This window comes from Alosa pseudoharengus, unplaced genomic scaffold (assembly GCF_046254945.1).
Source record: "Alosa pseudoharengus isolate Yale_2024_CS ecotype anadromous, Long Island Sound unplaced genomic scaffold, YU_APseudo_1.1 YU_APseudo_1.1_scf_1, whole genome shotgun sequence".
NCBI lineage: Eukaryota > Metazoa > Chordata > Actinopteri > Clupeiformes > Clupeidae > Alosa > Alosa pseudoharengus.
Window position 1 is genome coordinate 38123251 of NW_027468564.1, and position 13003 is coordinate 38136253.

At 42.4% G+C, this 13003-nt stretch overlaps 3 protein-coding genes across 6 annotated transcripts in view; 2 read left to right on the plus strand and 1 right to left on the minus strand.

The window, feature by feature from the left end:
* The first annotated feature begins 530 nt into the window (after positions 1-530).
* On the plus strand, positions 531-11047 carry psen2 (presenilin 2). 2 transcript variants are annotated; one of them, XM_076288953.1, is made up of 11 exons: positions 531-663; positions 1103-1274; positions 2170-2384; positions 2781-2922; positions 4449-4516; positions 5566-5786; positions 6349-6447; positions 6722-6790; positions 7248-7367; positions 8074-8189; positions 9288-11047. In XM_076288953.1, the coding sequence occupies exons 2-11, from the start codon at positions 1143-1145 to the stop codon at positions 9441-9443; spliced, it is 1338 nt and encodes a 445-aa protein (XP_076145068.1). In that variant the 5' UTR covers positions 531-663; positions 1103-1142; the 3' UTR covers positions 9444-11047. The 2 variants fall into 2 exon arrangements, with proteins under 2 accessions (XP_076145068.1, XP_076145077.1); XM_076288962.1 differs by lacking the exon at positions 531-663 and adding an exon at positions 670-817.
* A 107-nt stretch (positions 11048-11154) lies between these two features.
* Positions 11155-12869, minus strand: dpy30 (dpy-30 histone methyltransferase complex regulatory subunit). 2 transcript variants are annotated; one of them, XM_076288991.1, is made up of 5 exons: positions 12816-12868; positions 12222-12262; positions 12015-12062; positions 11738-11889; positions 11155-11377 (listed from the first exon to the last, which is right to left on the minus strand). In XM_076288991.1, exons 1-5 carry the CDS (start codon positions 12823-12825, stop codon positions 11305-11307), a joined length of 324 nt encoding a protein of 107 aa, XP_076145106.1. In that variant the 5' UTR covers positions 12826-12868; the 3' UTR covers positions 11155-11304. The 2 variants fall into 2 exon arrangements, with proteins under 2 accessions (XP_076145106.1, XP_076145113.1); XM_076288998.1 differs by lacking the exon at positions 12015-12062 and having other exon boundaries at positions 12816-12869.
* Positions 12870-12936: 67 nt separating this feature from the next.
* Positions 12937-13003, plus strand: part of spast (spastin) — a 25361-nt gene continuing 25294 nt past the window's right edge. For both annotated transcript variants that reach the window (XM_076288974.1, XM_076288982.1), the window contains exon 1: positions 12937-13003. This exon is cut by the window's right edge and continues 438 nt beyond it. The gene's annotated coding sequence lies outside the window, so the exon portion shown is untranslated.

Here is a 13003-nt window from a genome sequence, read left to right on the forward strand (position 1 = left end):
CAGAAGGACACTGAAAGTTACAAGGTGAGTTTTCTCTCTTCATGTTTTCAAAAAAATCAAGTATATCCGGCACTCCTGCTTCAGTTCCCTTTTGCATTGTCTTTTGATGTGACGCATTTTACGCAAAAATGCCCAAATAAAATTACTTTTCAGTCAATATTACCTTTAAAACTATATTGTCATTTTGCTGTTAGCATGTTTTTAGGATGTTAGCATAAAAGCACATTGCTTAATGTCATGCTAAGTACATGAAACCTCATATGGTGTGACCCCATATCATATAGTGTGACCGGGTTTTCTCGTCACACCATATGATTTATTTGTCACATGATAGAAACTGCATTTTCCTGCATAAATAATGTTTTTTCATACATATGTTTAACTCATAATTAAGTGTAATATATATTTTGACATATATATATATATATATATATATATATACAGTCTGTGATATATGTATAGCTACGATTTTCAAGTGACGTCATCTTTAGTGTGACCGTCACGTGGTCATGCGAAGATCAGCTGAGCAGCTTACTTCCTTGCTGGCATTTGTTGTTTCTTTTACTGTCTGTGTTTTTTTCAGACAGGAGGAGAAATATCCGGTCAGTCCGAAGACTGACGCACATTTTTGCCTTTATTGATGTGAAATTATAAAATCTTAAGGTGAGAACAGCTATTACTTGTTTCTTGAGCATACAGACTCGATCTGTCCAGTTTTTGTGAACAGCATCTAAGCAGTCGCGAACTTGTAGGCTAGTCGGCGTTATTTGTATGTTACCGAAGCGAGCGAGCTAGCTGACTGGATTGGAAAACATCAGTGAGTATTGAGTTTTGGTGCTTGTGCTGCAGAAATACGTGCTTTAGCCCTTCTTTCCAAGTCAGCTAGATTGTAGGCTAATATACACGGGAATGTAACGGAGTTATTCGCCACTATGGTACCATACCATTAGCAAACATGCTCGATGGGACAGACAGGTTTTTCTTCACTGTTAACTGTAGGTTAGATGCTGGATGGATCGGTGACACCTAGGCTGTTCCGCCTGGTGTCACGTCACGGTATATCCACACCTAAGGTGCTGTTCTTGGTTTGATTGTTCCCTAGCTGTGTGTATGTTGATCTAGTGGCTACCAACACTACATTCATGAATACTTCGGACAGCGAAGAAGAGGTCTGCAATGAACGGACAGCCTTGGTCCAGCCCGAGAGTCCGTCCGTACCGAACTACAACCGAGACCCTGACATGAACCTTCCTCAGGATGGAGAACCTAAGAGGGTTAGTAGTTCTCCGCTAGACCTTTTTCAATTTCAAGGCATTCTGCGAACTGTGAAGTGGAACTGTGAAGTCTGTTTCACGTGGTAGGCCTATATCAAAATGTGAGTCTGAGATATTTTTTGAGCGATATTTTTTAAAGGTGTAGGCTAAGATCCCCCCCCCAAACAAGCCGTTTAGGGTGGAATCTATGTGCAGATAAAGGAAAACCTTCAGTATTTCCCCTTGGGGATCAATAAAGTATCTCTATCTATCTATCTATCTATCTATCTATCTATCTATAAGCAGTTGCCCTTGTGTAGATAATCCTCAGAAGTCGTTAGACATTCTGACTGTCATTTGGAGCAATATAAACTTGCATGAAAGGATGGCAAAGGTTTGATCTCACTCAGCAGATAGATAGTTTAGACTGAAAACAGAACAGTATCTTTTGTAAGGGTGCTCCAACTGGAAGAAAATGATGTGGATTGTAGCCTAAAGATGATACACAAGGCAACTTTTTGAGCAATGTTGCTTGGCAGGATTTCTGAGTTTTTTTGTTCTGGCACATTCCCATTGCTATTGGGCTATTTTCTTCTACCTTTTATCATGAATAGGCAAATTTTCATGACAATCTAGTCTGAACACATGGAACCAGTTATGTGGTTGCCCATTGCTCTAAAAGTTGCCATATGTAACAATACAAGTAGTGGTTTCCCAGCTTGCGCTCCAGTTAGAGAAATACATCATCTACTGTATCTATTCTCACTCTCACTTTGTTTGGCAGGAGAGTTACCTATGGTCAACTGCCATTGTTTATAAAAGTGCTATATAAATACATTGACATTGACATTACCAGCTCCTTTCAGAATATTTAATAAAGGGGTGAAATCTGATTGGTACGTCCTTTTTTGAGCAGCGGCGAGTGGCGCGGACGCCAAGTCCGTCCAGACGACCGGCGCGGCCCGTGTCCGGTCGTGAGTCGTCGACGGAGACAGACGAGGAGGAGCTGACACTGAAGTACGGGGCCAAGCATGTCATCATGCTCTTTGTGCCAGTCACACTGTGCATGGTGGTCGTCGTGGCCACCATCAAGTCTGTCAGCTTCTACACGGAAAAGAACGGCCAGCAGCTGTGAGTGGCATCGTCTGGAAACACACACACACACACACACACACACACTCCTCACACACACTCCTCACACACACTCCTCACACACACTTCTCTAACACACACACACACACTCCTCACACACACTCCTCTAACACACACACACACACACTCCTCTAACACACACACACACACACACACAAACACTCTGTTTCTGTTGGGACAGACTTCCTCTTTCTCTCCACAGCCTAATATTTGGTTTCCTTACATGCAGTATAATGTAATATTGAGGTGTCTTTTATAGTATAGTTATAGAATAGCTAATATATGAGCTTTATGAAGCTAGACTCTTGTTATGTCGGGAGGCCTCAAGGAGAGATTAGGTCTCTGTGAGTCTGACTTCCTCTTCCTGTTACTCAGCATCTACACGCCCTTCACCGAGGACACGCCCTCCGTGGGCCGTCGCCTCCTCAACTCCGTGCTGAACACCATGATCATGATCAGCGTCATCGTGGTCATGACCATCTTCCTTGTGGTGCTCTACAAGTACCGCTGTTACAAGGTGAGAAACCGCCCTCCCGAGTCTCCCTGGATCACCATCCACCTCTTGGCTTGCACACTGCTCCAGCAAACACCAACAAACTCAAACATAAAGTTCTATTCTACATTCTACAGCTGTTGGAAATAGTCTTTAGAATGTTCATAAAACCAACTTCCAGTCCACACTGTGGTGTCTCCATCCAAGAAACGCCAACAAAGACAGACGACCGGCCCACACTGACCCAACTGTTGGTGTTTGTTGGAGTTTGTTGGCGTTTGATGGAGCAGTGTGCAAGCTCCATCAACAGGCGGGGGGCTACGCCGGGCACGCAACTGAAGCGTTTCCGTTTGCGTAACTGCCTACACCAGATGCGAGAGAGCAGTGTGTGCACACGTTTGAGGAAAAATAGACCAGTCTGCAAAAATAGACCAGTCTGCAAAAATAGACCAGTCTGCAAAACCTATGTTTTCGTGCCTGAGTGTAGCGCTTCAGTTGCGGTCCTGGTGTAGGCCAGTTGTAAGGGGAACAACCTGACTGCTAGTGGGTGCTGACTGCTGAGGTGCAGCTGTCAGCCAGCCCTGCTGGTAGAGTGTAGTGCCATCTCATAGAGGTGCTGATTTTTCTCCTGGGTTTGAGAAAGAAGCTTGTGGACCACGCATGCAATGTAGAACATGACCTCCAGCAGCCTCTTAAGTTTGATCTTGAAAGGATTCTCTTATCACCCTACCACCCCCCACCTTCACACACACACACACACACACACACACACACACACACACGCACACTAATATTCCCATAGCAGTACAGAGTAAACGCTGTGAAGGCTGATAACCACTTCCTCCCATATCGTTTCATATGATATCTACAACCCTATAAGGATTATTGCGGATTATAACCCTATAAAGCACAACAGACTTGCACTGCGGATTAACCTTGCACAGTATAGTGACACTAGAAAGATATTGCAATACCTCAAAATTAGAAATTAGTTATGAAACCTCGTTTTATTAGAACCGATACTTGGTATTTTATATTTGATACTTGAATGGTATTTTAATCATGTTTTTATAAAATCAATACATGTTATCAGTTATAATTATACAAATATTTTGCTGTCCCATTGTCTAGGCTTATTCTATGAGTTCTATTACTGATGTTTAAGGTTTTTAATACCAGGGTGTTGTTTTATTATTTGTAGCAAGATACTTACACACGGTATGGTATCAGCTAAATGACAATAAAGTTGAATCTAATCAGTCATAATTTTGGATACAAAAAATATTGTGCCGTCCCGACTCTCTAAAACAGATGCAGTGCTCTCATCCCACTGTAATGCCTGAAGTGATTGTTTTTCTTGAGGATTTAATTTCATTGGAGGTCTGTGGTGTTTCACACAACACTGAAAGTCACCAATGGCAGTGAAAACATGTCTGTGTGCGCTTCAGTTGACTACGACTGAACACATTTGGATGCTGTTTAATTCAGTGGAATGCATTAGGACACCCTGCTAAGGACGGTTGTTTGTTTGTTTGTGTGTGTGTGTACAGTTTATCCATGGCTGGCTGATCCTCTCCTCCCTCATGCTGCTCTTCTGGTTCAGCTTCATGTACCTGGGGTGAGTCTCACCAGAGATATTTTCTCTCTTTCTCTATCTCTCTCTCTCTCTCTCTTTCTCTCTCTCTCTCTCTTTCTCTCTCTCTTTCTCTCTCTCTCTCTCTCTTTCTGTCTCTCTTTCTCTATCTCTCTCTCTCTCTCTCTCTTTCTCTCTCTCTCTCTCTCTCTCTCTCTATCTCTCTCTCTGTCTCTATCCCTCTCACTCTCCTCATGTACCTGGGCTAAGTCTCACTAGAGTCATTTTCTCTCTTTCTTATTCCAAGACTCATTCTCCATTTCTCTTTCTCTTCTAGCTGGTACCTCTGTCTCCTTCTATCTCTCCCTCCTTTCTTTTTATCTTCTAGCTGGTCTCTCTCTCCCTCTCTCTCTCTTCTCATTTAACTTCTATTCAATATATATTTGTCATTCTCATATGACACGAGTTGTTATTCAGGCAGTTGTTGATGTGGCAGCTGATTTTCTAGAAGCTCTCAGAGCAAACTGGACACTGTCACAGACACAAGTGAATAATAGCCCTTGTGATGGTCATTACATCGCTCTTTCTTGGGGAATTAAACGAATTGTTGTATAAGGTCACAAGTTAGCCCTGAAGAAGCTGTACAGTGATATTCCTCAACACTGTCACTATTGTTTGCACCTCCGCTGCATGTTGGCCTTAACAGGCACTTCCCATCCAGAGTGACTTTCGAGTACAGTAAAAAAAAAAAAAAAAAACGATCGGTAGCTCATGTGCATTTCCTGGGAATGTAACCAACACTTTTGATGTTGCTAGCACCTTTGCACTACTACCACTGCAGTTACTCAACTAGGTGAGCTACAGGAACCCGTGAACGCATATGTGAATGGTCTCTCTGGACGCATCAAGCATCAAGGCCCAACTGTAAGGGGGGAAAAGGAAACAAAAAAGAATACATAAAGGCATATGCAAAACAAAAACAAACGAAATCAACATAATTGACATCAGTTACATTTTCAATCTGTAACAGCAACAGTGGGATACCTTGAAAAATGTGGTGAGTTAATCCGTCTCTTCCTCCCCCTCCACATTAGCGAGTTGTTCAAGACCTACAACGTGGCCATGGACTACCCGACGCTGGTGATGATCATCTGGAACTTTGGGGCGGTGGGGATGGTGTGCATCCACTGGAAGGGGCCCCTGCAGCTGCAGCAGGCCTACCTCATCATCATCAGCGCACTCATGGCCCTCATCTTCATCAAGTTCCTGCCCGAGTGGTCCGCATGGGTCATCCTGGGGGCCATCTCCGTCTACGGTGAGGACCGAGGGGAGGGAGGGAGGGAGGGAGGGATGGAGGGAAGGAGGGAAGAAAGGAGAGAAGGAAGGTTGAATGAAATAAACGAGGAATGGAAAGAAAGAAAGAAAGAAAGAAAGACAGAAAGGAGGAAAGAAAGAATGAAATAAAGAAAGGAAGCAAGAAAAAGAAAGAAGGAAAGAAAGGATGAAGGAAGCAGAGGATGAAGGGCTCCAACTTAACCACCGTTTTTGAATACGACTTTACCACCGTTTTTGAATACGATTCACAACTACAATTGCCAGTTGTCTTATTTAGGTATTAGTCCCCAAGAGGCCATGGTTTACAATGATTTTAGAAGCTGCGGGGTGTTGATAGGCATGAGACAAAGCCAGCAGCTTCAACCGCAACTCATAGTCGAGGACCAGAATCTTTGTATTATACTTTATTGTCTCTGGTTTCTCTGACCTCATATGTACTCTATTCCTGTGGCCATTCTGAGACTAATATATCATTTCTGTGGTTCAGAGCATACAGTTTATTGGCAGAACACTGACTCTCTGTGTGTGTGTGTGTGTTTCAGATTTAATTGCTGTGTTGTGTCCGAAGGGTCCTCTGAGAATGCTGGTGGAAACGGCCCAGGAGAGGAACGAGCCCATTTTCCCTGCTCTCATATACTCCTGTAGGTCTCATTAGTTCACCAGCTTCATTCTCCTCACATTTATTTATATAACACTCTTATATCCACACAAGTTTTCCATATATGTCTTGATTTATGTTTATATATCCAGATATGTCTTGATTTCCCACATACTCTCTAGTTTCTCATAAACTGCCACAAGTACTCCATTCTGAGATGGGAGTATCAGGTTCCTCTTGGTTTGCACTGACTAAATGGTGAGTCCTTTGTCACAGCATGCAGCTGAAGTGAAACCTGATGATTTCCCCTCTTTTAGCCGCCATGGTCTGGATGGTGGGGATGGCCAATCCACCTACTGCAGCGGAGCAAGTGTATCATGACTCGGGTGAGTGCAGTGCAGCTGCTCTGGGTCCCCTGCAGATTAAGTGTTTGTTCTGCCTGCTTGTCGGATCGTTGATAGTTTGATAGAGTGTTTGGCAGCTGAACAGCATCCTCTCGCACACACCCAAAAGTGTCAGGTTATATCTGGTTATCTTTCTTTCTGCCAGTGCTTGTCCATGAATGTAAGTGTATTTCTCCAAATGTTCTAAAATCTACTGAAAATACAGACTTCGCAGTGTAATGCAACTGAACATGTCCTCTGGTCCTCTTTTAAATAAACAAAGCCAGCACTGACTCATAAGATATTTTGGACATGAGCAATTGCTTCTCTTTTTCGATATATTTCATTCAGACATACATGGGCATACAGCTCTGTTGAATGATGTTGAGGTTTGAGGGTTTATATCATTAAGGGCCTTACATGTATGTTAACTTTTGTTTGCTTTTTTAAACTCTTCCAGATGACGAAATGCATCAGAGTGATGGAGGAATCCTTGAACAGGAAGGGGCGGGCAGAGAGAGCCCGTCACTCAGAGGAGTGGGGAGGAGCTACTCAGCAGAGGAGGAAATGGAGGAAGACCGTGAGTGGCTCTAATGTTTCCATGGAGATGAGTCATGCACTCACGAGTGCACAGAGTTTCTCTCAAGGCTGCTTGTGGAGAAATCTATTGCCTGTGGAAAATGTACCATTTGTGGAGAGTCTGTTGCTTGTGTGTTTATGTCTATCTTTCTCATCGGTGAATGGTTGCTCCTTTTCTCTTAGGACTGTTTTTCTAAAACCGCTGCTCTTGTCTGCTGTTCTTAAATCACAAATGAAACGAACGTAGACATTCAAAATGTATGGCAAGTGGTATGCATTACGATAAAATATTGAGTAGTGAAGCCAAACATAGAAACAAGAAAAATATACATGAAACAGCAAAGTAAAGTAGCATGAGATAAGGGCATACAGCCCACTTGTCATAGTTGGCGTCGCTAACGCCCCTGTTCTGTTGCCTGTGCCGGTGCCAGGGGGCTTGAAGTTAGCGTCGCTAACGCCCCTGTTCTGTTGCCTGTGCCGGTGCCAGGGGGCTTGAAGTTAGCGTCGCTAACGCCCCTGTTCTGTTGCCTGTGCCGGTGCCAGGGGGCTTGAAGTTAGCGTCGCTAACGCCCCTCTTCTGTTGCCTGTGCCAGGGGGTGTAAAGTTAGCGTCGCTAACGCCCCTGTTCTGTTGCCTGTGCTAACGCCCCTGTTCTGTTGCCTGTGCCCGTGCTAACGCCCCTGTTCTGTTGCCTGTGCCCGTGCCAGGGGGCGTGAAGCTGGGTCTGGGGGACTTCATCTTCTACAGCGTGCTGGTGGGGAAGGCGGCGGCCACCGGTGGGGACTGGAACACCACGCTGGCCTGCTTCGTGGCCATCCTGATCGTAAGTACAACCGGTGCTACCAGGGGAGGAAAGGGGGGTCCTTTAGTTCAACACTGATGACGGTTCATATAGCCTAGTGCTGACACTGCATAGAACTACTGCATAGATCAAGGTATTTCTTATGCTCAGCACTGATGATGTGTGTATGACTTTTCTGTGCCACAACATGGTAGTTCTTGTAGCTCATGGTTGGTGTTTCTGTAGCTCAACAGCCCAGTGTTCCTGTTCCTAATAGCATTTCTATAGATTAATCCAAATATAATTTCTATAGATTAATCCCAGTAGCGTTCCTGTATAGATGAATCCCAATAGCATTCCTGTGTAGATTAATCCCAATGGCATTCCTATAGCACAACAAGCCTGACACATAGAGTATGCCTGAGTAGTTGTGGATTAATTCATCACAGTCATAAATGAGACTTTGAGACGGTGCCTTTGTAGAAACAATCTAGAGGGAGCTATTTTTGACCTCTTTTGAGCTCGCTGTCTTTGCCTGTTGCAATGATCTCAGTGTCATATGAGATCACAATGAATAGTTGAATTGTTTGTAATGTTTTTGTTTTTTTCTCTCTGTAGCCAGAAGGGGAAGCATGCTTGTCGTAAATAGAGTTTAAGGAGAAAACTGAGATTTTTTTGTGTATTGTAGTTGGTTAAAGTTATGACTCCCAACTTGATTCAGATTTGGAGGCATTTGGTGACATTTGTCATCTCTGATGATTAATGTGATGTAGGCTGTGTAATGTCGGTATTGCTCCTTTATACAGGTGAATTTAACATAGGGGTGCCAATACTTATGACCCCTGTATTTTAAGGAAGAACATTTATTGATGATGCATTATTCATTTACAAAGAAAATTGGTGTCCTTAAAGGTAGGATATTTCCTCATTTTTTTTACTTACGGCATTAAGATCAATTTCCAAAAGATGATTTTATATTCCTCTTTTTTTAGTCAACTTTAGCAGAGGTGCCAATAACTCTGGATGGTACTCTATGTACACATTCAAACGAACAATTCCAGATTAAATAGTTTGGTAAGTGTTGTATAGTTCTGTCAAATTAATGTTGTTGTTGTTGTTGTTGTTGTTGTCGTCTCTCAGGGCCTTTGTCTGACCCTCTTGCTGCTGGCCATCTTTAAGAAGGCCCTGCCTGCGCTACCCATCTCCATCACCTTCGGCCTGGTCTTCTACTTCTCCACCGACAACCTGGTGAGGCCCTTCATGGACAGCCTCGCCGCTCATCAGTTCTATATATGACCTATGACCCCCCCCTCCCCTCACCCATCCCAAAGGTCAATAGCGTGGGTGCTGTATGGGACTGGGACAGGTTCTGTATCACCCAAAGAGTCCTTGCGAGGCCCTGCTGTTGTCTCATGGCTTGACGTGACTTTTTCCCTTTCTTTTCATTTTTTTCCTTCTGTTGCCGTAACTTCATCTTTCTTTTTTGCTTTTCCCTCCCCCATTGACTTGTGGCATTTCCTTTTTTTATTATTATTATGTGAAGTTTCTGGCACTTTACAAGGCCTGAGAAAAGGAATCGTTTTGGTGTTGAGCACTGCTGTGATTTCTTTTTTTCTTGGAAAAAAAACAAGCAAACAAACGAAAAAAAATGGTGCCATATATTCTCACTTTTCTTCTTTATCAGATCGAATGGGTCTTCTGATTGTCTGGTGTAGCTGCAACACGTACAGCAAAGTTCTTTCGGTGTTACTGCATACGCAACCTAACAGTCTCGCTTGCCAATGCTGTAAATTGATTGTGACACAATGTGATCTTCAACTTTCCAAGCCATGAAATCCCTCCTCCCATCTATCTCTCCTTGGGCAATAGGAAAAAAAAAACAGAACCTTCTCTTTAAGAGAAACCGTTTTTTTTTGTTTTTTCTTATACATTTTAAACTCAGAGAATCTCAACCTCCTTTAGGCACCTTGTGATGTCACTCTAACTGTAAGATTAGTGACTAGTAGGAATTTACTACTTGATTGAAATACTAAAAAATAAACACTTTAGACCACTGCAACATTATGCCATAGAAAACGTCTCATGCGGACAAATATATTCAGTGCAACAACTGAATGTCTACAACAACACAACGGCTCAGACTGCCAAGATATTAAACTATTCTCAGTATATGTACGTATAGGGTTGACTAGTGCATTTTGCCTAACATTTCAATACACTTTTAATCAAAAACCTCACAGGGCTCCAATAACAGTGGCTACAAACTTTAGCCACTATTATCCATTCCCTAATAATCACTGCGGAAAACCATGTCCTGAAGGCCATATCCCTTAATTGTAAGCATACCAAACAGCAACAAAGACACTATGTAACTTAATTCTTGACTTTGTCAGTTTTGTTTTATCAAGACCCATCGCATTTGACCAGTATAATATTCAATATCAATGACATTGTAATATAAAACGCCCTTTTCTTGAAGGTTTTTTTTTTTTTGCTTAATTCTTTTTCAGTACTACTTTCAACATTAATTTGTCTCATTTTCTGCTGAAAAAACTCTTAATTAAAGGCTAAAGGGTAATAAGCTAACAGGAAAGTCTGGTCAGGTTTTGTCTGCATCTGAAAGAAACTGTGACGAGGGTACCGCTGAATCTTATGAGTGGCAAGCTACTGTTTGAACAGAGTGCTTTAACTTAAGAGTATGTAGACTTTGTATTGAAGAAGAATTATATATATATATATATTTTATAGAATGTAATACAAAAAGGTGTAATATTTTAATTGATTTTATATCCAAACACTTGTTGCAAATGAAGTGTCCCTGCATAGGGAATTCCTTTTTTTTTTTTGGTCTGTCTTGTAATGATGTCAGTGTTACATGGTGGAATAAATTGTAAACTCTAGTGTACTGTAAGTGTTGAGATTCTGTCCACTTATTTTTAATTTTCTGTATTGTGTATGATTCTTGAAATAACGAGCTACAGCACAGAAGGTACTTCTGGAGAAAGGCAAGGTTTTTTGTATTTTTATTTAGATTTTAAAAAAGAACCATACAGTCTGGAAGGAACTGGGGGTAAATGATGTGCGTCATTCCCTCGTCAAACAAAACAAAAACACCACTCAGTCATCTTTTTATTAGGCCAATAATTCCTGATCCATGTTAATTCCGATCCTCAAATTGCGACTTGTTCTTCAGAAGGAATGCGGCGAGAAACTCAATAGGTTGTGGCGGTCTAGATTTAAGGGAGAAAGACAAGGAAGAGGTTTTAAGTACAGCTACTACTGCGTAACAAGGCCAAGTGTATGATACAGTATTTTCCATTTAAAACAAAGTGATTTAATTGGTTCATCAGAGAAAGGCAAAACATGTACAGTAGTAAACATAAACTTAATTTTCATGTGTGGGAAAAACAAAACTTAATGCTCATATTATGGTTGAGATACCATGTGGCCATCTTCCCTATACGCAAAATTATGGCTTAAAAATGAGAACATAGAGCAATTGGGTGTGAAAATAAGTCTTTGGAGAGCTCTCCATCAGCCTACACTTTCCAAATGTGCCAGTTTGTAACAGGCAGTTCTTTTCAACATACCTTTCCTTAGCCAGCACGGAGAGACCCTGAAGGAGAATAGGCACCACTGTCTGATCCAGGTAAGCTCGCGTGGGGAGCGTCTGTAGGGTCTGCAAATCCAGCTTCTGTTTCGCCATCTTCTCGTGGTGAGCCTTCTCGTTTTCCACTATCCTCTGCAAAAGAAACGGAAAAGCATGAAGATATCCCCAGAGAACAGATCCATACACAGCGCGCAATGCATCACTTGAAGGCTCAGCTGATCACATATATCTGCACTGAAGTGGTTGCTACACCTCACCTGAATGTTTTCTGTCAACCCATATTCTGCATGAGGGTTCTCAGCCACCTAAACACCACAGTACCAAGTAAGACACATTTTACAATAGTATCTAATTCACGATCAAAGGGGGGGTCAACCGGGTGATTGTGTGTACTTAGGTGGACGACAACCTAACATGAAGCAGAATGTTAAGCATTTACATTGTGATGAATTAAATGTTCCTACCGGTGTGCTGCCTTCCATGCTCTGATCGGCATCTGTTTGATCTGTAAAGAGGAAAAGCCGTTTGTAAGTGAAAGCAATCAGGACTGTGCTACTTCACCGTAGTGAACAGCAACGTTATTCTAATTTCGCTCTATTCGTTAGCTTAACAGGCTAGCTGAATAAAGCTAGCAACTTCTCTAGAAATAGAAAGGTCAACTACTACGCAAGTTTAGCTCTCGCAGACATGGATGACATGCAGAATTTGGCACGACTGCAAAACTGAACCGCAGAGGAAAGCCTAATAAAGGCGAAGACGGGCTGATCTAACCGGGCTAACAATACTGTTAGCAATCAGTCTAACTAGCTAACCACTTGTCTGTAACGTTACTCAAAGGTGGCGGGATTCAATGGGCTAACCTAACGTTAATCAGCCTGCTAGCTAGCATGCTATCCAGGCAACAAACTACAACATTTGAAGGACGATAGCGACAATGCTGCCCTGAAACATATTTCAACACTTGTTTTATGCAAAAAGAGTAATACTAAACAGTGCGATATCAACCTGAAATTGCACTAAAGCGCAAAAAATGCTTATGAAAGGGATAACCCACTCACCGTCTGCCATGTTTGTTGTTGGTTTCTACGCAATTTACGTAGCCTACAGTCACGTGACCATTGCACCTTCCGTCCAATGACGTTTACCCTGACAATTTTCACTTCCGCTTTGAGTGTGGAGTGGACTGCTTCACAACAACCCAAGGTGTAGCGGAGGATTTGAACTTGGTTGTGGCATTTGAAACTGA